This window comes from Rasamsonia byssochlamydoides (assembly GCF_041956645.1).
Source record: "Rasamsonia byssochlamydoides strain NRRL 3658 unplaced genomic scaffold VTN77scaffold_1, whole genome shotgun sequence".
NCBI lineage: Eukaryota > Fungi > Ascomycota > Eurotiomycetes > Eurotiales > Trichocomaceae > Rasamsonia > Rasamsonia byssochlamydoides.
In genome coordinates, this window is record NW_027192384.1 from 860163 (window position 1) to 883605 (window position 23443).

The 23443-nt window shown below is 49.4% G+C and overlaps 9 protein-coding genes across 9 annotated transcripts; 5 read left to right on the plus strand and 4 right to left on the minus strand.

Moving 5' to 3' along the window:
* Window positions 1-444: 444 nt before the first annotated feature.
* VTN77DRAFT_291 (uncharacterized protein) lies at window positions 445-2686 on the plus strand (the record flags this gene model as incomplete). Its single annotated transcript, XM_069418801.1, has 3 exons — window positions 445-576; window positions 634-754; window positions 819-2686. The coding sequence occupies 3 exons, from the start codon at window positions 445-447 to the stop codon at window positions 2684-2686; spliced, it is 2121 nt and encodes a 706-aa protein (XP_069282654.1).
* Window positions 2687-3408: 722 nt separating this feature from the next.
* On the minus strand, window positions 3409-4588 carry VTN77DRAFT_292 (uncharacterized protein; the record flags this gene model as incomplete). Its single annotated transcript, XM_069418812.1, has 2 exons — window positions 3409-4250; window positions 4306-4588. 2 exons carry the CDS (start codon window positions 4586-4588, stop codon window positions 3409-3411), a joined length of 1125 nt encoding a protein of 374 aa, XP_069282655.1.
* A 2999-nt stretch (window positions 4589-7587) lies between these two features.
* On the plus strand, window positions 7588-11180 carry VTN77DRAFT_293 (uncharacterized protein; the record flags this gene model as incomplete). The annotated part of the gene is made up of 3 exons (XM_069418823.1): window positions 7588-7660; window positions 7715-8297; window positions 8354-11180. 3 exons carry the CDS (start codon window positions 7588-7590, stop codon window positions 11178-11180), a joined length of 3483 nt encoding a protein of 1160 aa, XP_069282656.1.
* An 882-nt stretch (window positions 11181-12062) lies between these two features.
* Window positions 12063-14468, minus strand: VTN77DRAFT_294 (uncharacterized protein; the record flags this gene model as incomplete). The annotated part of the gene is made up of 3 exons (XM_069418834.1): window positions 12063-14159; window positions 14235-14336; window positions 14415-14468. The coding sequence occupies 3 exons, from the start codon at window positions 14466-14468 to the stop codon at window positions 12063-12065; spliced, it is 2253 nt and encodes a 750-aa protein (XP_069282657.1).
* A 346-nt stretch (window positions 14469-14814) lies between these two features.
* On the plus strand, window positions 14815-15429 carry VTN77DRAFT_295 (uncharacterized protein; the record flags this gene model as incomplete). The annotated part of the gene is made up of 1 exon (XM_069418845.1): window positions 14815-15429. One exon carries the CDS (start codon window positions 14815-14817, stop codon window positions 15427-15429), a length of 615 nt encoding a protein of 204 aa, XP_069282658.1.
* A 300-nt stretch (window positions 15430-15729) lies between these two features.
* Window positions 15730-17251, plus strand: VTN77DRAFT_296 (uncharacterized protein; the record flags this gene model as incomplete). The annotated part of the gene is made up of 2 exons (XM_069418856.1): window positions 15730-15894; window positions 15947-17251. The coding sequence occupies 2 exons, from the start codon at window positions 15730-15732 to the stop codon at window positions 17249-17251; spliced, it is 1470 nt and encodes a 489-aa protein (XP_069282659.1).
* Window positions 17252-18019: 768 nt separating this feature from the next.
* VTN77DRAFT_297 (uncharacterized protein) lies at window positions 18020-18842 on the minus strand (the record flags this gene model as incomplete). Its single annotated transcript, XM_069418867.1, has 3 exons — window positions 18020-18592; window positions 18670-18735; window positions 18831-18842. 3 exons carry the CDS (start codon window positions 18840-18842, stop codon window positions 18020-18022), a joined length of 651 nt encoding a protein of 216 aa, XP_069282660.1.
* Window positions 18843-19908: 1066 nt separating this feature from the next.
* On the plus strand, window positions 19909-21220 carry VTN77DRAFT_298 (uncharacterized protein; the record flags this gene model as incomplete). Its single annotated transcript, XM_069418878.1, has 3 exons — window positions 19909-19986; window positions 20042-20926; window positions 20978-21220. 3 exons carry the CDS (start codon window positions 19909-19911, stop codon window positions 21218-21220), a joined length of 1206 nt encoding a protein of 401 aa, XP_069282661.1.
* Window positions 21221-22778: 1558 nt separating this feature from the next.
* VTN77DRAFT_299 (uncharacterized protein) lies at window positions 22779-23261 on the minus strand (the record flags this gene model as incomplete). Its single annotated transcript, XM_069418889.1, has 1 exon — window positions 22779-23261. One exon carries the CDS (start codon window positions 23259-23261, stop codon window positions 22779-22781), a length of 483 nt encoding a protein of 160 aa, XP_069282662.1.
* Between the last annotated feature and the right edge of the window lie 182 nt (window positions 23262-23443).

The window sequence follows — 23443 nt, forward strand, 5'->3', positions numbered from 1 at the left end:
AGCTCAAGCGGTAACACGCTGACCTAATTTGCTGGGGGTCCCAGATTCGAGACGCGCTGTCGTCAGGAAAATCCCTGCCTGTAAAAGGAGAAACAGGGGTTTTCGTAGCACCCCTTAATCAGCTAAAAGCTGGGGGGTGTGAGCTTTTTTAGTACTTGATTTTCTTTTTCCTTGTGTTTGTCTTGGTTTTCTTTTCTTCCAGCTGCTGTAAGAGCAGGAGCTACATTACATGGACTGAATTCAGCCTCTTCATCGCTTTAAATGATGTGATGGGTTGTTTACTTTGTAGTTGATAACATGATCTGCAACGTTATCTCTTATCATCACGTGCAGCCGCGTGTCTCTGGCGTCGGATAACGCGTTCAATGGGTTCGCGGCGCAATGCGCAGGTGGAGATCAGTTAACCCACATCCACTCCATTGAACCTCCTCATCGCCACAAGCCATGCCTTTCCAGCGCGTAATCCAAGACTCCGACGACGAGGAAGATGCATGCTCGGACGTTGCGACGTCTATCGATCCTTTGCAGGACCCGTCCTCGCAGGAGGATGCGCCGGAGGACAGAGGAGGCCACAATGTGAACCCCAATTGCCCTGCTGATCAAGCTCCTGACCTTAATTCTGAACTACCACAGGTGGACTTCGATCGCTTCCTGCAGTCGGAATCCTCGGTCATCGGGGACCAGGGACTCACTTCCTCCCAACAGAGAAGAGAGGAGAGGTGGATACCATCCCAGAATGGAAGTGTGTCAGTCGGTTAGTATCAGGTGATTGAAAAGTAGATGACCGAAAATGGACCGCTGATATGAAAGCAACGCAGCTGCACTCGTGAGCCAGCGTTCTCAGAGACATGCCGGCGATCTTTATTCAGTCGACACCCAGTATACTCCTATAGCTGGAACTGCGGATACAATGGGCATTGAACTTCCACCGACTAAGAAACTGAAACGCGACGAGACGATGATTGATACCGACATCGTGAGACAGGATGACACCAGAGAAGATATTGAAAGCTCCCCAAAACGACGAAGGACCTCGACGTCATATGCAATGCAGGATAGCGATACAAAAACTTACGACGGTTCAGAAGCAGCTGTTTCTTATAATTACTTTGCATCTTTGTCACCAAAAGGAAATACGGAAATGAGCAGCACTATGCCATTTACTACTCCGGTCGGTCATCCAACAGACCAGGAAACGGAGATGTTGCATCTTACACCCGGTCGGTCCAAGTCTTTGCAGCCCGTGTATGATTCGCCTCCTCCTACGGAGCCTTTCTCTTCGTTTGTTTCGCCTCAGAAGAAACGATCGAAGAGTGACTTAACGGATAGGAATCCGTCACCGAAATCCTTGGCGGCTATTCAGGATGAGCATCATTCATCAGCGGAGACTGAGATAACGACAACCAAAAGGAAACGGGGTCGTCCGAAGAAGCAGACTGTCAATGAGGGAGCTGAAGAGGGTTTGAAGGCTCCCCCTGACGACGCTGCTAATTCACAAGGACAGCCCAATAAACGCCGACCGGGCCGGCCAAGAAAGTCGGAAACAACCAACAAAGGTCACGATGTAGATCCGGGAGACAAAGACGGAAACTCCGAAAATGAAACTGCCACTGCCGTTGCAAACCAAGGCAATGTTCATCAAAATGCGCTAAATGAGCAAAATGTCTTGGACCATGACGGAGAAAACGGCGAGCAGCTTGGTTCCAATGAGCGTTCCGACGTCCCGCCTCCTTCTAGTCCTGATGACCTGGATCCAGGCCTCCCAGCGGAAATGTACAAACCTCGACCAAGCCGCTCTCTGGCAACACCTTTTGAGAACCATCCCGTATTAGACACAACAGAAGGGCCCGGCAAAGCGGTGAAGAAAAAGAAAATAAAACGGGGCAAAACAACGTCCGCTGTACCGAGCAAATCTCACGAATCGGACGTCGAAGATGATGTTCTATGGATTGAAGACCGGCCAATAAATAGAAAGAGTACAGGGGAGGGCTCAGAGTCTAAACCTATCGAGCTAGACGGATATGCAGCTGAAAAGGACGCAGGAGAGAGTGCGGCTGCCGCCAGAGAAGAGCAGAATACCAGGTCAGGCGACTCAGCGGGCTTGCCGTCAACGGAAGCATCTGGACCTGAACCCAAGAAGCGCGGACGCAAGAGAAAGAAGACTAACCAGGAGCCCACCGCGACGGAGTTACCCAGCGTACAAGAACCAGCGCAGGCATCCAACGAAGATCGCATCAAGCCCGCTGCGAAGAACGTGCTACAAGACATTTCAAATCTCACCAGCCCGATCAAGAGCGATGAAAAGAAGCCAAAACAGAACAAGAACCATCTCATCGGGAGCCCCGAAGTCGTCATCGTCGGAGACAGAAAAGAAGAAGCCGATGACAATGATAACAACAACACGATCCAATCATCACCCCACAAATCCAGCGCAGCTACCACACCAGACCCTTTACTTGAGACCCCAAAGAAGACGACCACGAAGCTGAACAACGAGGAAACATCACCAGCCTCGGAGAAGACGCCGACGAGTAATACCCCAGTTCTCCACGGGTCGTCCACTACCGCCGCTGCGAAAGGACCAGACAAGCACAGTCCTATCGCGAGGACGAGCAAGGTCCCCTTCCGCGTGGGCCTGAGTCGCAAAGCGCGAATCGCGCCGCTCTTGAAAGTGGTGAGGAAGTAAAGTAGTGAAGTAATGCGAGGGAAGCAATTGTGAGTGAGCCCAATGAAACGAAATGAAATTTAGATAATCAGCTTGTGGGCTATGGAACAGACGCAGAGAGATTGAGGGAGAGAGGCACCGACCGTAAAGAAGATCGTTTGATTTGATTTGATTGATTTGATTTGATGACAGTGACGGTAATGATGATGAGCTACACATGTCATAATCGTGTCTGAAACTTGAGAAAATTCGCTTCTGTATAATTAAAGGAAATAATAAATAGATAAAGAAAGAAAGAAAAAGAACATGAACGCTGGCTCTTGTCCTTGATATCAGCGAAAAAGAATCAACCCTTCTTGCCATCACAAATATTTTTACCTTTTATCCGGGGTGGTTATCTTGAGTTATAGTCTATTTTTATTAGCCTACAGAAAGGAGGTGGTGGGTATCGACTGCTTCGAAAAAAGAAAAGGCACTCTATTTCAACTCTATAAACGATAAACGATAAACCTATAGAAGCTCAGCCAAAAAGGAAGGAAAAAAAAGTTCTACCAACTGAAACTTTTCATCATTAATCATAATAAAGTCACCCATAATGAGCGAGACCCAGGCTACTTTCCCACCGAGAGACGGAGGCTCACGAACCAAACACCCTCTGGCTATCAACCCCACGGTAGCGGTTACACCCAATACCAGACTTATGATTTGTGCAATAGCACTGGGCGAGATTATGAATGGGAATTTCAGTTCCGAGTGAAATGCTGGGGTCTGTAGTCCCAGCGATACCACAGATCTCTTGGATCATTCAAGCATTCACCGACAGTGACGGCGCGATAACCTGCATCAGAAATCTTTCGAAGCATGTGAGCGGTGAGGTTATGTACGGTCTGTTCATGTACATCATGTGCAATTACCAAGAATGGTCGACCAGGAGGATCTTGCATGGACATGGCCCTGTCGAAGATATCCTTTGATCGCTGGATGTAGTCAGGATGATCATTGTTGTAGTCGTCCGTGTCGAGATTGAAGTACGTCACATGATATCCAAGTTGTTCCATGTCATCCATGCAGCCTGATTCGGCGGTGCAGCTTGAATACGGAGGACGTATGTACGTCGGAATACCCCCGAGGATGTTTCGAATAGCAGCCTCGTTCTTGAGAATCTGGTCCCGACGTTGCGATGGAGAAATCCTGCTTAGGTCTTGATGGGACCAGGAATGACTTGCTATTTGATGACCGCTATAGTGCATGCGTTGGATTAAATGACCCCATGGCAAAGTAAAATCGTCAATTTGACCCTTTCCAGAATTCACGCCGGAAATGAAGAAGGTTGCCTTCGCATTGAACTCATCCAGGGTATCAAGAAGGTCGCTGGTGAAGATGTTGGGGCCGTCATCGAAAGTCAAGGCGACCGTTTTGGGAACTGTGCACGAATAGACCTTTCGCCCGTATGGTACTGGGCCAACGCGAGGCCGGGCAATGTCTATGGTCGACAGACCTTGCGGAGTTTTGCTGGCGTCGCAGCGGCCATAATCGAGCTGACAGTCCGGTGAGCGACAATGGTCACGCGTAGAGCCACAGTATCCTGACAACCATTTAGCGTTGGAGGTAACTCCATCAGAAATAACCTAGAAGAATACCGGAAGGTGAGCAACAAAGACCATCTTCACAATGTCCCAGTCCGGGACCGCATCGTGGTCCGAGAGCAGAGTTTGCATGGGCCGACAGAATCGTGACGCGCTGGTGTTTATCTCCCACAGAGCTAGCATTCAAGAGTGGAACCTTATAGATCGAATGACCTCGTGGGCTAGACTCGTCTAGGCCTCGCAACTCTAAGGAATGGGAACGAAGGCTTTCGCCAGATAGGGAGAGGATGGCTGCGAGGGCGAAAGGTGACAGGAGGAGAATGCGAAGCAAAGACATACTGACTGATATCAGATGACTGTAGACGATAACAGAGTGAGAAGAATGATTGCGGTATCCCTAATCTTGAGATGTAATGAGTGTGGTGTATGGACGTGAATTTTTTAGAGAACAACTCATACAATGTCGAGGGAATTGACAGCTGTACATGGTGAGTCAATTGCCATGGTCTCCATGAGGAAGGCATGTGGATGTGACACATCAGGAAGGACCATCATCCGGTCTGGAGGAAGGTGCTTCGGCACATGTCCGTCCACTAAATACTCTGTACAAAATGCACATTCCAAAAAAACTGGTGAGCGAGCGCAACTTTACTTTGGTCAATATTAGACTGAATGCAATTCCTGTCCGGAGACTTCCAGATTTAAATTTCTTATTTATCATACAAAAAATTGCACCGGTTATCTCCAGTGGCCGACACTCTCAACTTCATAAATATATCGGCAGCTGTAACTTAACACCCGATTTAAAGCACCCAGGCGTTTCGACAACCACCGTACGTTCGGATCAGAGCAGTTAAGATTAGTCGACCTGGCGAAGATAGTTAGCCACGCTTTTCGGACAAGAAAGCGAAAGGGGGCACTTATAAGAAAAATAAAAAAAGGGCCGTTCCCACGAAAGGGAACGGCAATTTCTCCGCCGATCCCATCTAACCAAGCATCACACCTCTCATTGTCCTTCGTAATATCGAACTATGCGCACCCCATAGCGAACCCCCTCAAAGAATTGAGACATTGTCTTCAGTAGGGAAAAGCTTGAGCGAATCCTCTGTTTCCAGCACCATCCCGAGCCGCCGCCCAGACAACCTTTCCAAGCACGGCGATCATCTTCGACCAAAAAGAACAGGAAGCAGATAGACCAGTCCAGACAAGCCTAAGCTTTGATCCTCACCCGCGAGAGGTCCCTTTCTGGCAATCCGACATCCAGATTCAATTCGAATCAAATATGAGCCCCGTCCATGGGAGCCAATGAATGGCGCGGCGGATACATCAAGATAGTGGAGCCTAACGGCGGAGGACACGCTGACAAGCTTCAATAAAGACAAGTCAATCTCTCCAAGACAGGATCACGGGTTGCGATAGAATATCGCACACGTTCGACATAGGTCAGACACGAAAGGTAGTTGATGGCTGGTAGATGACAACGGGTAAGAGAATTGAGCCCCCGAGTCCAACCACAAACCCCATCATGCTTGATCCCGAGAAACAGAATTATGTATCAAAGCTTCTCCACGTTCCCAGTCACGCATCCTTGCCTTGATTTTCCATCTCCCAAGTTTCACCGTGTACTTGCAGCGACTTCGGTAGTGCCCAGTTCAGCTCTCGAACCTCCAGACCCCACGGCTCTTTCAAGCACTGGGAATATGCCCCTCTTGTGTGTAATACAGCATCCTCAGAGACTAGTTTTTGTTTCCTCTCCTGACGATCGGTACTGCGCCGGAGGGCAAGATTCGAAGCGAACAAAAAACATCCTCAAAAACCGCTTCTTTGTTTCAACGTGGTGACGATGAGAAATCCCACGACACCAATGTCGGCGCCCATCGATCGATTTGTAAGATGAACTTACAAAGAGATGGTTAACACGGTTGGTCAGGATCCTCGTAACGAGGTTCAAGCCTATGGCGGTTGCCGCGACTTGAAGTTGGCCGGCAAGCTTGCATTGTAAAAATGCATCCATCGAGAGGTTGGGTTCGAGAGTAGGGACCGGAAGTCCCAGGCTTCCGAAAGTTGGGAACATACGCGGGACAGCAGCCATGCACTGAAAACAGATGCAGTGAAAACAGATGGTTTCGACCGGAACAGACAACAAGCCAAAACCTCGACGGGTATGCGCTCGGAATACCAGTCAAAGGAGTCACGGTCTTCAATTGAGATGAGCGGGACCTCGCTACAACCACACACTTGCCGTGCCTGGGCGCAAAGGCAAGTGGGCAGCTGATTCCGACGAGTGGATCCCCCATCACAATTGGGACCTGCTGACTGTTTGTGGGCAAACTATCGGAACGGTAGTAATTGTTGCGTTCAACGAAACCGTGTCTGTCTTCACACCCCTGGAAAAAGAGGCTGGCATCCAAACCTCCCAAAGGCCACCTCTTCAAATGGAGGTACCTGGCATGTTCCACCTACTCTCTCCCAAGCGGCGCTCCCAACTTGCCTGCATGGACCAAACATCCAATGGTGACCAAGGCGTACCGTCCAGCTTCGATAAACCGACGCGTGTCCCTTTTGGGACTTGAAGACGCATGGTAAACCTTCTTTTAATGCCCTGTGACAGGCTCTGGACATCGAATATTTTTGACCAATTCAATCCGCCAGGACTGAACCAGCTAGTCAGATATTCGACCAATACCGTGAAACTCAAACCGACCAACAACTTAGGGTTAAGTTCCAATCTTCATCCACCTTGAAAGGCCTGGCTCGCACACCGGGCAACAAGCGTAGTAGAGACGCAGGACCGTTTCAAGGGGCATTGAAAAGCGTGTGACGAAGATTGGGAAACTATGTGGAGGATGGAACTGTATAAAAGCGCCTATCAAGGCAAGAGAGTTGTGGAGGAAGAGAGCGAGTAAACAAGGCATTTCACCCGACCGGTTTGCGAGCGCGCTGTGAGTAACATGGGTCCAATGGAAGAACAAAATAAGCAGAGAGCGATCGAATTGACCGGTAGCTCAAAGCAATGATAGCACAATCACTGTTCGGAATCTCAAGACATGTCGAGGGTGGTTTGAGAGTCGAGAGTTGTTGTGGTAGAGGGATGAGTTGAGCAGGTTGAGCAGTGGATGAATACGGAGGAAGTAAATACGCGGCACTCGAACGCGATACGCGACCCCACGTGACCATAAACATGCTTAGTCAGCTAAACATCACGTGAAGGCGAATTGAATGCTTTGTGACGACAATATGCGAGTACGAATATGGACAATAACCAAGGTGCAAGTTAGGAAGTCCGTGGCGAGAGAATTACTGGAGAACCAAGACTTATTTGTCAGGCGATCAATGATGACAGATTCAAAATCGCTTAGAGAGGCATTTGATGCGGCAAACGAGTTCCTGCGTCCTGTTTTAAAAAGAGGCACGCACTCTCGTATCCTGAACGAACTGACCTGAAGCTAACGCTTGCATTAAGATGAAATCCGGAATGCCCGTGGTAGTTCTCTTGTTGAGATTCTGAGCAGAAATCTATCTACGCAAGGCCTGGAAGAATATGCTGTGAGATCACTTGTCATAGAAAAAGCGCTTTCCATTCTCACGGACATCCACCTTGGTTTTGCCACGACTGTAGAGAACGAGGAGCCCTCCTCAACAACTGACCCCCAGACACAAGATGCTGCTCTTGAAGATGCCAAGCGCCGTCGAGCGCTGCATACGCTTCTCGACTTGATCTCTCTAGAAGGTATATATCCGTCGCTTTCCCAAGGCGTTGGGGTCCCTTTGGAAAAGAGAGTGATCTCCAGTCTTCCTACCGGTGTTATTGCCAAACAGGCTCCTGTATTTGCGAACCGACCGCAGGCTGAGTCCCTTTTGCATCGTATCCTGACGCCTCTGCTGGATATACTGCTCGACAAGCGGCCAGGCATTCAACCCATTGTCCGAGGACGGATCTTGAGCGATATTCTATGTGGTAGTGCAGATCTAGCGTTCAATTCCCAGAGTCTTACGCAAGAACAGAAGGCCAGATATCAGAGCGTATTTGAAAAGATAATTGATGAGTACGTACTCTTTAGCAGAATCGTTCAGCCATTTCATATACTAAGAAGAACGGTAGAACATCAACGCCGGTGGTACTGCAAACGTTGTCATCGTTTCTGCGACCAGACGCTGCGCCTTGGTTCAAATCTGTTGTTTCCAGTCGTATTTCCCAGATACCTTTACGGGAAGATGGCGTCGTGCAAACGATCTTCTTTCTTGCCTCACAGTTCGCCCCGTCGCTCGGCCAGGACGACAGCCAGAAGCCGTCATCACAGGGACCTCCTATTACGGTGCAAGCAATCATGCAAACGTCGAAGCTGCTTTCCTCCGTTCCTCAAGGAATGGATCCGGCCGCTTATTTTCACAATATTGCACCAAAATTATTGGCCTTGATCGATGGCGATGACCCTGACTTGAAGCGTACTGCTGCCTATGTCGTGGGTAGTGGGATCCTTGGAAAGAGACAGTATGGTGCTCCTGGTGCAATTGGGCATTCTATATTCGTTGAGCCTCTTTTTAAGGCCATCACAGCAGAGCTTGATGACTCCTCCAGAAGGTGGTTGAGATCTTTCAAGCTCCTAGCAGAGGATGTCTCTCCCCGTGATACTCGAAGCAGTTCACAGCGAGACATTCTGGTAGATGAGTCTGAGCTTTTGCTTGCCATCGAAAGACTCGGCACTATCAGCCTTCAACATCCCAATCCTGGCCTCGTGAAAAGACTCGTCCAGCCTATCCTTCTTCCTCTATGGGGACTCGCTTGCTACGCCCAGGAGAAGCACAAGAAAGCCTGGTACGAAAAAGTCTTTTCCCTTCTACAGACTTATTTCAGCCTGTCAGCCGGCTTTCAGCCACTAAAGAAGATTGTCGACAACCTACTTTGGAACGGCGGTCCTACGTGGACATATGGCCCAGGCCGGAATGATGGAATATCATTGCATAAACGCAGTGAATCGAGCTTTAATCTTATTCAACTAGTGGAATCAGTGGACTCTCGCGCGGATAACTTCTCCAAACTGCTAGGCAGTGATCCTCAAAGCGAGGAAAGAACTGACGACATCTTCCTATATGTCAGCGAAAAGTGGCTCATAACGCCATCAAGGAGACAGCCTCCGCTTCCCGAAATAAAAATTCTACGAGAGGAAGAAGTGGAGTCCGAATCGATGACCCAGAAACTTGTGAGCGCCAAGATAGCGGAGAAGTTGCTGGATGATTTCAAGGATACTCTATCTCGCCATCCTCTCAGAGTCCTGGAATTAGTTCAGCAGCTGATCGAAAGCGAATTAAATGTGGCAGACGAAAGAGAGAGAAGGGAGAGAGCGCGGAAAAGTGGAAAGGCTTCTCTCGAATCGCTAGCTAATATAGTTTCCAGAGAAGATGATGCTTTGGCAACGGAGGGCGATCAGGCAGACTCAGCAGAGTCATTGTCAGCTACGTTCAGCCTTCTATCAACCATTCTCGCTTCTCCCGATTTTGCCATGTCTAAAAGCTTGCTTCCAATCCTCAAAAAGATAAAATCGCAGTTGGATCAGCTTATTCCGAGTCTTCCAGCGTCACTCTCGACACCGGCAAATACAGCATCTATGCTTTTGGAAGTGCATATTAGTTCCCCGGAGGGTGAACCAGAATCAAAACCGGCGCCATCATCACACGTATCAGATCTGGAAACTCATCGCCAGGCCTTGAAGAATATCTCATCGCCTCTTCCCCCAGTGCAAGCAGAGGGGCTTTCGCTCCTGTCCAATCTGATTGCTAAATCTTCACCAGTTCTTGACATTCCGTCGACTCTCTCGCTTTTGCTATCCATCATCACCGGCCAGAGCTCAGAAAATGCTGAAAAGGAAGAGTTCATTTACCTAAATGCAATCAAACTGATCGGAAACCTTGCATCGAAGCATCCGCGGACAGTTGTTAAGACGCTGGTCGAGCGATACGCCGACAAACACGAAGAAAGGACTCTGGACCAAAGGCTGAAGGTTGGAGAATCGCTTTTGCGAACGATCCAAGACCTGGGGGAAGCTTTGGTCGGCGAGACAGCTCAAATTATCGGAGAGGGGATGATCTCTGTGGCTGGGCGAAGAGGGAGAAAGCCTGAAGCACACAAGGCTCGGAAGAGGCAACTCGAAAAGGAGAGACGGCAGAAAGAGCGCGAGGAACGGGAATCTGCTATGCCTCCTGGCTGGAAGATCTCGTCGCCCGCACTGTCAAAGCCCGAAGAAGAACCGGCCATTCCTGATGATGACTCTGATGCCGAAACACCAGAGCAAGCTGCGCATTCAGCCAAGATCCTCGCTGCTTGGGCCGCAGGCTCCGCTGCAGATCTGGAGCCAGACGACCTCCGTGTCCGTGCCTCCGCGATATCGATTCTGGCAACTGCGATTCAAACCAACCTCCTTGCCCTGGGGCCTTCCATCGCGTCCTCCGCTGTCGACCTCGCTTTATCCACTTTGACACTTGAACCTGGTCCCGAGAGTGCAATCCTCCGGCGCGCGAGCGTCGTACTCCTGCTTGATCTCCTGAAGGCCATGGACTCCGCCCGCGAAAGCAGGAAAAATGGCGGCCTAGGCTTTGGCTTCTCCCTTGCAGCTGACGAGTCCGCAACCGACGTAAGCGGATCCCGGGGCCCAGCAACGATCGGCAATATTCCCAGCATGCTCCGCTCATTGGCCTTCGTGGAGAGCCGAGAAACGGACAGTGTCGTACGAGGTCATATCCGCGTGCTGATCGAGAGCCTGGAGGCGTGGATGGAGAAGTCGTTGCTGTGGGGGATCGGTGTGCAATCCCAGGAAGGTAATATCACCAGTGAACCGAGATTGGAGCTGGGTGATCGAATTGCTGGACTTGATCTTGATCCATTGGCAGGTCGGGATCGACGCGCGAGGCCAAGGATTGAGGAGATTGAGTAGGTAGGTAGGTAGAATGTAGGAAGTAAGACTTGGTAGTTAGTGCGCGTCAGACAGACGTAAATGAATAAATAAATACCGGGCAGCATGAATATGTCAATAACAGACTTAGCATTCGACAAGAAGAGAAACTGGAGGATGAGTTTCTCGACCAGACTTTTTTGTTTTCCTTCTTCCCTAAAAAGGGAGGAGGCATTGGCAATGAGAGAGCTCCTGTGGTGATGATTTTGCTCTTCCAACTATCAAAGCAGTCAATAATGCTGGGTAGGTAACTTGCATCATAGCTTCCTTGCTCCTGATTCATTTTCTCCAAGGGACACATACATCCTCACCACGGTCACTGAGCCACCGACTACACGCTAAGACTATTACAAGGCACTGCAAATATCATGCACAAATCAATTGCATCGCATTCAGCTAGTCTAGTGACTTTTGAAAACATCTCAATCCTATGACAAGAGATCCTTAAAGAATTATTTCAGAGGAAATAAAACCTTTTTTGGGGAATAGACAATTTGTTTTCCCCGGTTCTGTCTGGGAATTTGAGATGAAGGAAAAAAAAAAAACAGCGTGAAGGGTCATATCTCATAAAATGCCTTGCAAACAGCAAGCAAGTTATTCGTGTACCTCAGGGAGGAAACGCCGGGTAAAAAGAAGAGGGGTAGTATTCGAGGTGAGGAAAGGGTAGGATGTGAGGAAGGCTGGAGGAGAAAGGCAGTAGTGTTCCTTAGGAGCATAACGATCATCCCAGAAGACCATCAAGATGATGAGACCCATGATGCATGCATGCGTTAAGAACAGAGACGAAAATCCGAAACACATCGAGAAGGGTAAATGGACAGGCGTAGTGGTCACGATCAATACACTAAGGTATGACAAACAACTTCACCAATGGCCACCTCTTCCACGACTCGAACCTCCCCGGCCGCCACCTCCGCCATGCCATCCGCGTCCTCCATTACGTGGGCCAAAACGACCACTGCCACCTGAGCGCCCGTGGTGAAAGTTTCTTTCGGTAGATGGGCGTGGACCAGCAGCGATACGTGCTTGGCGTTCCTCGTCAGTCTGATGGAATTTATTCTCGATACCGATGAGATTGCAGAATTCAGCAGTCTGAGGATTATTGTATTCCGGGGGCATAACTGTGGTCGTAATTGGCACGCTAGGATCGTAAACTGGCGCCGTGATAGTGAAATTGTCTGGAACAGTCATCTTCCCAGCTTTAACGACATGTTCCTCGATCCACTGTTCTTCTTCCATGATGCGTTGCTTGTAGTATCTCTCTCCTTTATCAGGAGGCGGCGTAGCAGTGGGATCACCAAGTGTCAAATCGTCTGCGAAAACACGTGTGATCGCGAGCCACTCCTTGTCATACTGCAAACGGTACGGGCGGTCCTGTTGGACACCATCCTGATCAGATATGGCGGTGAATTCGACCAGCTGAAGAAATTTGCGCCCTGGAAGGCACTTATCCAATGCCAAAAATTGAGTTTCCGTGTTAGAGATAGCTTCTGGCAAAGGATCATGTGCTGCGGGACTAGGCTGCTGAAAACTTGCAGGAAGCTGCTGTCGAAGATCCTGAGACACTTCCTCGTCCTCTTTGGGCCGATCCTGTTTCGGGGACTGAATGCTAGCGGCTGGTGTATTGGTCTCTGCATTGGGAATTACATGTGCCTTTTGTGTGGCATCTTTCTGTGCGCTGATCCTGTCGGTAGTAGCATTGTCTTCAGGACTGCCATCATCACTGCTAAGGTCAAGATCAATCTCATCAGAGTTCTTCACAGCTGTGGTCTGTTCGACTTTGGGCCGTTTGCTCTCAGATTCTTCGCTAAATCCAGTCTTTCGGACGCCAGTAACTTTCCGGAAGGTCATGTCTTCGCCGACATTAACCTTGCGCCACGTGAGTTGATGATTAGCCTCAAGGGCGTTGTTACGAGTTGTCTGGTGTTCTTGCATTTCCTGCAGATATCGCTGATAATCCTGGGCTTCCTGCTTCGCGGCGACAGCATGGAAATTCTGCCATGCAGAAATCGGAGACTTGAGGTCGTTTGACTGAATAGAGCTGGGGCTGATCACATTCTCAGCGGTCGCACTCGTTTGGGGGAGACCAGACTCTGAGACACTTGGAGACTCCAGAGGCCGAGATGGTTTGGAAACCGTGTTGTCTTGACCAATCATCTGATCAATTTCACTGGCCACGGATTTGCTATCAGGAAGATCAGCTACAGTCTTCTCCAGCACGTCTCCTTCGGCACTGTTCTCATTGCGTAAAGGTCCAGACTCTATAGAGACTGATGCTCCATCAAGACCGCAAGTATAAGGGACTTTTGGAGTGTTCTCTTGAATCAAGCCGCGATCGTTAGTCCTCCCATTCTCTGGGGGGATATATTTGCCGTGGGCAATGGTTGCCGCGAATTTGACGTGCAAATGCGCCGAAAACCAATAGCGCGGACGAAGTCGATCTAGGACATGCTTTGCAGCTGTACTGCCCAGTCTCCCCCTTTGGGAATCCTCTCTGAAACCTTGCTTGGTTCGGAAAAGTTGTTCGTGATCTCCACAGTACTCAACCTTCTTCGGCCAGTCGTGCGAGAGGCCAAGATCGACTTGTGTACGGATCTGGAGAAGCTTGCGAACATCAAGTTCTCGGACATGATAGATGGATTGGATGTCATCGCTATTGTAAGGCAATCTTTCAAAATGAGGCTTCCTGTAGTCATACCCTTTCCAAATACCGGACAACCCTGCGATGCGTAGCGGCCCACAACGAAGGACATTGGCAGCACCCATGTAGTAAATGTTGGGTGCCACCCATCCTCCGTAGTAGAGCTCGAAGAGATGATTGCTTGCTTCATGGTTGCCACCGATGAAAAGGGTTAGGTATGGAGCAGTGCGTTTTCCGCTATAGTACTCGTGGAAATCACCAATTTCCCTGTACTTTTGGGGCACTTGCATACAGGTGAGATCATAAGAATTTCGAACGGCCTGATCAACGAGTTAGAATGATGACTTCGATGAAACCGAAGAAGGCGAACAAGAAAAAAGAATGAGAATTCTTACCTGGAAGTCGCCCCCGATGATAACCAAGTCAACCCCATCCCAGCCTTTGGTTTTCGCGGCGTGCTCCACTGCGGCATAGATGTCATGGAGTTTTCCATGTCCCTGATTTCAAATGTGACGTCAGTTCAAGAACCCCCCGAGTGTCCAGAGCGCCGAAAAATGAGAAGAAATGGCACTTACACAGCCTTCGAGAGCCACACGGAGACTCGCACCTGCCGATACGAGGCGATTCATTGTTACAGTAGAAGAGAAGAGCTTTAGGAGCTGGGAAGGATCACACCTGGTGAGGTGAAAGAAAGAATTTGATTAAACAGAGATGATGATTAAGGCATGGATGCTGAAAGCTGTGATGATTGAGAATATGAAGATGGCTGTGGCTGTCAAATTCGTTGGTTGTGGTGCTCAAGTCAAGGCTGCCGAGATGAAGGAAAGCTGCGGGAGAGACCGTGAATATGAACAAAAATAAAAGTTTGAGTGACCCAACAACAGTTGCCATCGTCAACTTTCCTCTCATTCACGTCAATGAAATAGCAGTTATCTGAATAAAGGGAAAAAAGCTTTTATTTATTTTTTGATTGTCATGTCTACTGAATCTACCCTGCGACTTAACTTCCTCAGAAATTCTGCATCTTTTCTGAGTTCACAGAGCTCGTCCACTGCCGCTCATCTGATAGCCGTCCACAACCGCATTCTTCATGAGGATTTCAAACCTCTTAAACCACGCCAACACGAAAATTTCTGTGGTGCATGTGGCAGTCCAAGAAAACCAGAATACACAAAGATAATAAAGATCAGACCGAAGGGTAAAGCACGTGCTTCTCAGCTACCGTCAAAGGAAACTGGACGCAGCACCCAGGGTGGCGCAATTGTCTACAAATGTCTACGATGCCACAAACGGACTGTACAACGCCTACAACAACAAAATGCAAAATCGCAAAAGCCTTCCAGTACTCCTATGACGCCACCAGTCTCGACATCGACAGAGACCTCTGAGAAGTCCTCGTCTCAGCCTGTCTCGGAGACACCAGCAGTCCCCGCAGTTCCTAAATCCACCGCTGAGAACGCCAGCAGTAAGAAGAGGGCTAAAGCAAGAAAACAGGGAGGCCTTCAAGCTCTGCTAGCCTCCAAACAGCGCTCACAGTCTGCGAACAGCTCAGCATCGTCCCTCGACCTGTTTGACTTCCTGCAGCAATGAACTTGATGCCAAGCTCGGATAATCGGCGTCTGGGTTCCGATACTGCACAGCCTGTCTGGGTTAAGCGCGGGGCTCGAATCATGGTCGCCGCTTCACCCCGCCACGGGCATGGCGGCGAACCGCAAGGAAGGTTCCGGCGGTCACTAGATTTTTTCCTTATAAATATAACTACCAGTGGCATGCAAAGTGCCAATTCTTGAAATCGCAACCTGACCCTGCATTGGAAAGCTCCTGCCCTGGAGATCCTACTATCACGTTCTTGACAGGACTCATTTGCAAGGGTTACTCAAGGTCGCAGCCATGTCCAAAGACGAGACTACCGCGTCTGCGGGGGTGTCAGAGAACGCCTCTGAGAAACAGGGCCAGACTGGTTCCCAGTTTCAGAAGATTGGAGAGGTCGTGGAGAGGGACGACGATACCGGCTTAGTGCAAGTTGAGAGTCTTTGCATGAATTGCCATGAAAATGTACGTTCTCTTGCCCAAAGCTTTACACAATGAATGCCAACTATCTGTGCAGGGAACTACCAAGCTCCTCTTGATCCGTGTCCCGTTCTTCCGTGATATCATTCTCGAATCCTTCGAGTGCCCTCACTGCTATTTCAAAGACAATTCGGTGAAGTCGGCAGATCAGATCCAACCGCTGGGTTCGAAATACACGTTGGTAGTGGAGAACGAAGAAGACCTTCAACGTCAAGTGATCAAGAGCGATACGGCTATTTTCAGACTGGAGACACTGGACCTTGAGATGCCTAAGGGGGAAAGCCAGCTGACGAATGTCGAGGGAATCTTGTTAAAGATTCATACCTCACTTGAAAGTGAGCAGCCACTGAGGAGAATCCAGGCGCCTGAACTTTACAATGCTCTTGAGCCGATCATTGAGAAGATTGGGCAGATGTTGAACAGGGAGGCTTTCCCATTCACCATCTCACTGGATGACCCGACTGGTAATTCCTGGATTGCTCCAACCACTCATGATAAGGGAAACAAGTACAAGCGCCAGGACTACCGTCGGACTCACGAGCAAAATGAGCAACTGGGAATTGCTGCAGACCCAGAGGCCATTCGAAATGAAGCCCCTACCATGATTCAGAGCGCTGGGGACCCTGCGGATCTCGACATCATTGATGGAAAGGTCTACAGTCTTCCTGCGGAGTGTCCAGGCTGCACCAAAGCGTGCGTGGTCAACATGCAAAAAGTTAGCATCCCTCATTTTAAGGATGTCTTTATTTGGAGCACTGTTTGCGACCACTGCGGATACCGAACAAATGAGGTCAAGACTGGTGGTGCGATTCCGGAGAAGGGAAGGAGGATCACTCTCAAAGTGGAAAGGATTGAGGACCTGTCTCGCGATATTCTCAAGTCCGACACTTGCGCATTGTACAGCGAGGAGCTAGACATGTCCGTACAGCCCGGTACATTGGGTGGACGATTCACCACCGTTGAAGGTTTATTGACTGAGGTCCGTGATCAACTGCACGGGCAGATCTTCGATATTGATGACACCGCCCATACGGGTGGAGATTCCATGAGTACTTCTGACAAGGAGACGTGGACTCGTTTCTTCGACCGGCTCGACGCTGCCATCAAGGGAGAACTCAAGTTCGTCGTCACGCTCGAAGATCCTCTTGCCAACAGTTATGTGCAGAGTCTGTGTGACCCCGGACCCGATCCACAGATCCATATCGAAGAATATACCCGGACCGACGAAGAAGAGGATGAACTTGGACTGAAGGACATGAAGACCGAGGGATACGAAGCGGATGCCGAGGCCAAGGCGAAGAAGGAGGAGGGTGAAGAAACTCAGAAAGAAGAGGAGGCTTAAGCCGGAACATGATTCATAATCGAGGGAGGTTTCTTTCCTACACTTATGATGTCATCATGCTTGCGGCGCAGCACACGTTAGAGGGTTCGATTATGCGAGTTGTCTATGATCCGGCGCATCTGGCGCGTGTGGGACGGCGCTTCGCTTGATGTGTTTTGCGGAGAAGTTTTCTATTTTTTCTATTTTTTCTTCTTTTTGAGTAATATTTTGCATTTGGCATGACTGGCTTACGTTGCAATGATCAAAGAGTGCGACATGTGATACGCCATGATGTGATTGACAGTTTTTGTTTGCTACTTTTGTTGTATACACCAAAAGAATATTTTTTTTCTGCGTATCAAATCGGTATTATCCCCAACAGTAGTTGTAAACTGGTAACGACTCTCACAGTCATCATATGATGCTGGAACCTGCAGACCAGAGGATTCCAGATGAGGCTCCTATCTACACCGAGAGCCTTAAGATATATGAACCCGGTATCGATACCATATCACAATAGAACACGGTCCGGAAGAATTGGTGACATGGAGGTTCAGCAGAGCAGACATTTCAGAGGCTCTTTTGCGAATTTCCTCGAAGGTTCGAGGAACCTGATCGGACTTTTCAGCCGTCCACTGGCTTCGTTGCCATGCTGTTTGTGCGGCACAAGGCATGTAGGTACCTCTGTAATAGTTTCTGGTCGCAGAGCGCAGCGTCGGTCTGATCCCCTCGACAAGCGTAAAACCGCGAGCGAAGCCGTACTCAAGACCGCCAACATTTCATAATCTTTCACTTCGCGAATGGATTCGCATGAATAGTCACGCTCTTGATCTTCAGCGCCTCCCACTCCCCTTCCTTTTCCTCGCCTTCCTTGGGCTGCACCACCCGTCCCTTCTTGTCCACTTTCGCCTTCGCCTTTTCCAGCTTGGACAACACATCCCCACCTTCATCCTGCGGGGTCAGATTCAGGACCTTGCCGAAAACGGTGCTTTCACCGTCGAGATGGGGCGCCGGCGCGAAAGTGATGAAGAACTGGCTTCCGTTGACGGTATTCCCCGTTGCGTTCTGCATGCCTGGAGCGGTCCGGTCCTTGACGGGACGGGAGGCCATGGAGAGGATGCCTCGCGCGTTGTGGCGGAGGGCCGGGACGTGGATTTCTTGATTCAGCGCGGACGGGTGATAGATGGATGTGCCGCCCTTGGGGATGTCGTCGAATGGCAGCATGGGCCGGCGCGTCGTGGCGGAGGTCGAAGAAGCCGCCGGGCCAAGGGATATATCGCCGCCTTGGATCATGAAGCCTGGGATGAGGCGGTGGAAAGGCGTATCGTTGTATGCGCCCGCCGCGCAGAGTGCAAGGAAATTCTGTTATTACACTGTGTTAGTCGTTTGTTTTGGGCGAGTCCCGTTCACAATCAGCCTGTCAAATAATATATACATACCTCGGCTGTCTTAGGGACAGTTTCGCAGAATATCTCGACCTTCAGGTCTCCGTGCGTGGTATGAAGCTGTACGCATTGCGACGGTTAGTCTCGAGGACTCGAAGGAGAATGTTGCCATGACATGAACGATATAGAGCATAGAACGGTTGGTCAATACTCACAGTAACCGACATGGTTCCTCACTTGACTCGAATATTCAGCATTCGCCAAATAATTATAATAATAGAGGAATATGGAGTACTATTGCATGAGCAACGTTGAAAGTAGAAAGGTTGTGGGCAGAATTCCGAAGGCGGTGTCGGCGTGTCGCTCACCATCGCCAATGACCTGGCTTTCCATGACTCAGCTCCTGCAAGCAAGAGCAGTTGATTGTATTAACCGGTCACGAATTACTGTATATATATATACTGGTACGTACTATCCGGCGTTTGTTCATTGGATGAAATTGCAATTTGCTCGTCACATGCCCCTGCATCCCGAATTATCTCCGTCATGCAAGATTCTTCATTCCTCTATTTGCTTGAACTTCTACTGCCATGAGGATATCACGCGACAGTTGGCTGTAGGAGAATTAATCGTCAAGTAAGGTGAAAACAAGTATCACTACATATACGGAGTACAGTGTACACAGATGGCGGACCACTAGCAACGGATACTTCATACCCCACAACTAGGCCACCGCCCCCCAGGTCAGGTATCGGGCGGGGATGTCGTTGGCTGCTTGTCAGGATCGAGACAAGGTTATCGGGCGCATCACAGAATAATAGGTGCTATGTGCTGAGGTGTTGATCAATGGGTCATCGTAAAATACAGTGATCTTCGGAATCCGCTGCTTTGCGAGGGGTAAACTGCAGGGATTTAAATATTATTCTATTGTTGACTCCACAATCGAACGCCAAACAGACAACTGCCGTCAGCGCTTCGAGCCGCCGCTCCTTGATTGCGCAACCAGGCGGGCAGTCAGCTTCCAGCATCTAGCCAGCCTGACCTGCTGGGGAGATAGCTATCTGCCTCCTTTTATTCTCCTCATCGATTGTGCTCTCCTCTCAGTGGATTGCTGCAACTGCTTCCACTGGCGTCATCCCGCTGCACGATACCGCCTGAGCGGGTCTCTGGCCAGACCTTCGTCTACATGCATCGTTCTTTGCTCCCTAGATCACACCACTGTCGACTGCAACTGTCTAACCTAAATCTCCCCTCGGCACTCGCCCATGGTGGCCTGGGCGGTGCTCCTTCAAGATGGCCGCCTTTGTGCGAGTATCAGGCCCCCCTAACGGCAACTTTCTGATCGGCTATCCAGGTATCTCTGCGACTCTGGTGAGTGAGTCTTGAAGCTATATTCTCTGCAGGAATTCTCTGACCTGCTAGCTAGCCGCGCATTGAGGGTACAGTAGAGATCCGTCCCAGCGTAGGAATCACCGCACCCGTCAACATCTCCCTTGTCACCATTTCCCTCCAGCGCCGGGAGACGATCCACCCTTCAGCCGACTCTGTTACGAAGAAACACCTTGCGCCGCCCCGGAAGGAGATCACCGATATTGTGGGTAAGGAGATGCTACTCTTCCGCTGCCCGGCGGGTCGAGAATATGAGGAGGTCATGTCGATGGATCTGCCATTCGTTCTATTTATTCCCTACGGACGAGGCGGCCAGGAGGCGTCGAGACGGGTTCCTGCCGCGAGCCTGCAACTGCCCAGCCGGACCGCTGAGACATACTACGAGATGGTCGTGATGGTGCAGCAGGGCCCGTCGGAGCAGAGGAAATATTCTTTCCCCGTGCCCATTACCCGATACGACACTCTGTCGACGTTTGGGATGTACAACCGACCCGAAACCGCGGAGAAAGTTACAGATCACCTGGTTACTCTGGCGATTTCTCTACCGCGATGGTCTTATGGGCCTCTCGACCCTGTGAGTGTGTATGTGAAGCTGGCTCCGAATCCGGACTGGCTGAGCAAAGCGAGGAAGGTCACGATCAACAAGATTACGATCGGGATTGACGAGGAGATCATATTCAACCACGAAGGGGACGAACCTACACGCAAGGTCAAGACAATTGTCAAGCGGACAGAAAACGTCGGTGTGAAATTGCCAGAGCAGGGCTACCTCACGAACCTCGGCCTGGTGTTTCCTGCAAAAGACATGCGAGATTCAGACGGGATTTTACCACGAGGAAAGGCGGCATTTCCTATGTATGCGGTTAGCGCATTTACGACCACGTCCACGCTCTATAAGATCGAGTATTACCTGACTGTCAAGGTAGGATTCGTACGACGCAACGTCTATGGCAGTGGTGTTGACTATTTCCAGGCTCATTTAACCTCGGCGAGGGATATTGTTATTCGACAACCTATCGTTGTGTGTCCGATCGACCATGCCGGATGCAAGGAAGAAATGGAAGCTATCGAGCAAGCAGCGCGCGACGCTGCGATGATTAACCCGGACAACCCTATGCTACCGCTGCCGACGATAGTTCGAGTCCACGACCCCAATGCATTACAATGTCTAGGTGTGGCTATGGTTGGGAACCAAAAGAAGCCATTGATCGATTGAAATGTGCACGCCGTCATTGACCGCACCAACTTACACCACTGAATGATGGGACCGCATCATCGCTTGACAGCACCATCGATCCAGATATCCTGCTTGGTTCCAGTCAGTCGTGTGGATCCAGGTCGATCAAACCCGTCGACTGTGTTCATAATCGATCAGACCAACAAATCGCTTGGCGGGTTGCCAGTCCATCAATCCGACAACATCATTGTTTGACTGGTTGTGCCCGCTCAAGAAGACGGCAATATCAGTCTTGTCTAGATGTTTGCCCCGTTCTTCAGACGATCGATGTGAAATAAGACTATCTGACAGGCCAACTGATTCATAAGATGACGGCCTCCCTTCACGTCTCAGAAATATAAACTTCTCAACCGCTCTCACTTTACCATATGAGAGATACTAGGGACGCTAAAATTAAACACCTATGGGGTTTCGCCCACTTCTTCGGAACTTGCAATTGTCGTTATCAAGGGGAGGGGAAACAGGTTGCATGGATATGGAGTTCAAGGCATTTTGATTGATTGATGTGTTTTCAAGGCGTAACATTTTTTTACAGCAATTTTCACTCCCTTTTTTTTTTGTCGTTTTTGTTTGTTTTTCTGTGCTTAGCCCTCCAAGGTGGGCCATATACTCTTGCTTCTTTCTTTCTATATCGTTGTTGATTTTCCCTAGGAGTCTGTGTTGGAACTTCTTATAGCGAACGTTTCTCATGATGATATCGGGGCAACAATTTAAAAGGCGCTGACCGTTTGAAGGCTTGGAACAAACCTCTTAACATTAACATGGACGGCAAGGCGCGAGTTCTCTTTTTCAATTTCGATTATGGTTTCATTGCCCCCATTGTCATACTCGTTCTAATTCTATGGAAATCGTCGCTCGCGCCTGTTGCACCAAACTTCGCCGAGTCTCGACATCTGTCTAGATATCTGTCTGATATAGGTATAGGTATGGAGGCGAGTTGGAGCAGTGGGACGATAGTAATGTGTATGTACTCGTTACGACTACATATTTCTGATTCAGATTTAGTGAGTGAAAGAACTAGAGAACTCTAATGTATTACCAATGTTTTTTTTTTTAAAAAAAAACCCCCAAACTCCGTCTGTGTCAGTCAAGTGCCATAATCGTCATAATTATGACTTTTTTCCCCATGAAAGGAAACCCAAATCCAGGGGAAGTATGTGTGGAAACCGGTACCTAGGAAGTAGCCATACCATTATTTATTATATTATATTACGGTATTATCCACCGGCTCACTGAGGAGATATCGACAGAACAGCTCGAACGGCGCAGTCGACTTTTGCTCGAAACTGTACAGCTGGCTGCTCCTGACAACAAGGTATCCCTCCTCCTCGTTATGGTAATGGGCGTGAAGAATGCGTCCGTGTTGGGGGCCCATGAAGGATAGCATTAGTATCTGTTTGCTGTAATGTTTCTTCGAAAGTCCAATAGAGCCCATGTAGACTGGTATGAAAGATGGCAAACGAGCTTACCGGCGCAACAGTCTGTCTCTTGAACTCTGGTTCGTGGAGGCGAACGTTCATTGTACGAATGATTGCGGCTAGTTCCCCATAGAGCAGGTTCTCGCCGTCGTCCACCACGCAGGAAGGCAGCTGAGCTTGCCCGCGTCAAAGCCAGGAAGCAAGTCCAGAGCTTGTTCGACAAGTTCAAGGTTCCTGCTAGGTACACCGGTCATGGTCGATACCTGCTCCAGCTTGACGGCCAACCGTCTTTTGACGACGATGATCTTGCCGGTCTTCAAGTCAAATTGATGCCATTTGATTTTGATATCAACAGCACAGCGATTCCTCCTGAACCGTCTTTTTTCAGACACTGGTCTATGCGCAAACTGGAGGACCATCCCGTCGATGTCGATGCTATGAAAGGAGACGGTCTTGAAGCGCTGGAGATTGGCGATCCCATTCGCAGTTCGAATCCGATGGAATCGGGACGCCAAATAAGGGTGTTTATCACGGGCCAGTGTTTTCATGTTCCTCGAGCGAATCTTGGTCCTCCTGGCTCTTTTGAAACATTGAGCTGTCATTCAAGATGGTGTCATGTCTCGTGAGTTGCCTTACTAGGTAATTAACAACGTCGGTGGTACTAGTTCTGATTAAGATTTTTCATTTCTAGCCTTCCTCATGCTCTTCTTGACTATGATCAGGGATCATACAATCCTATTGCGACATCCAGTATTCGTTGGCAGACTCCAGATATTTTTGAAAT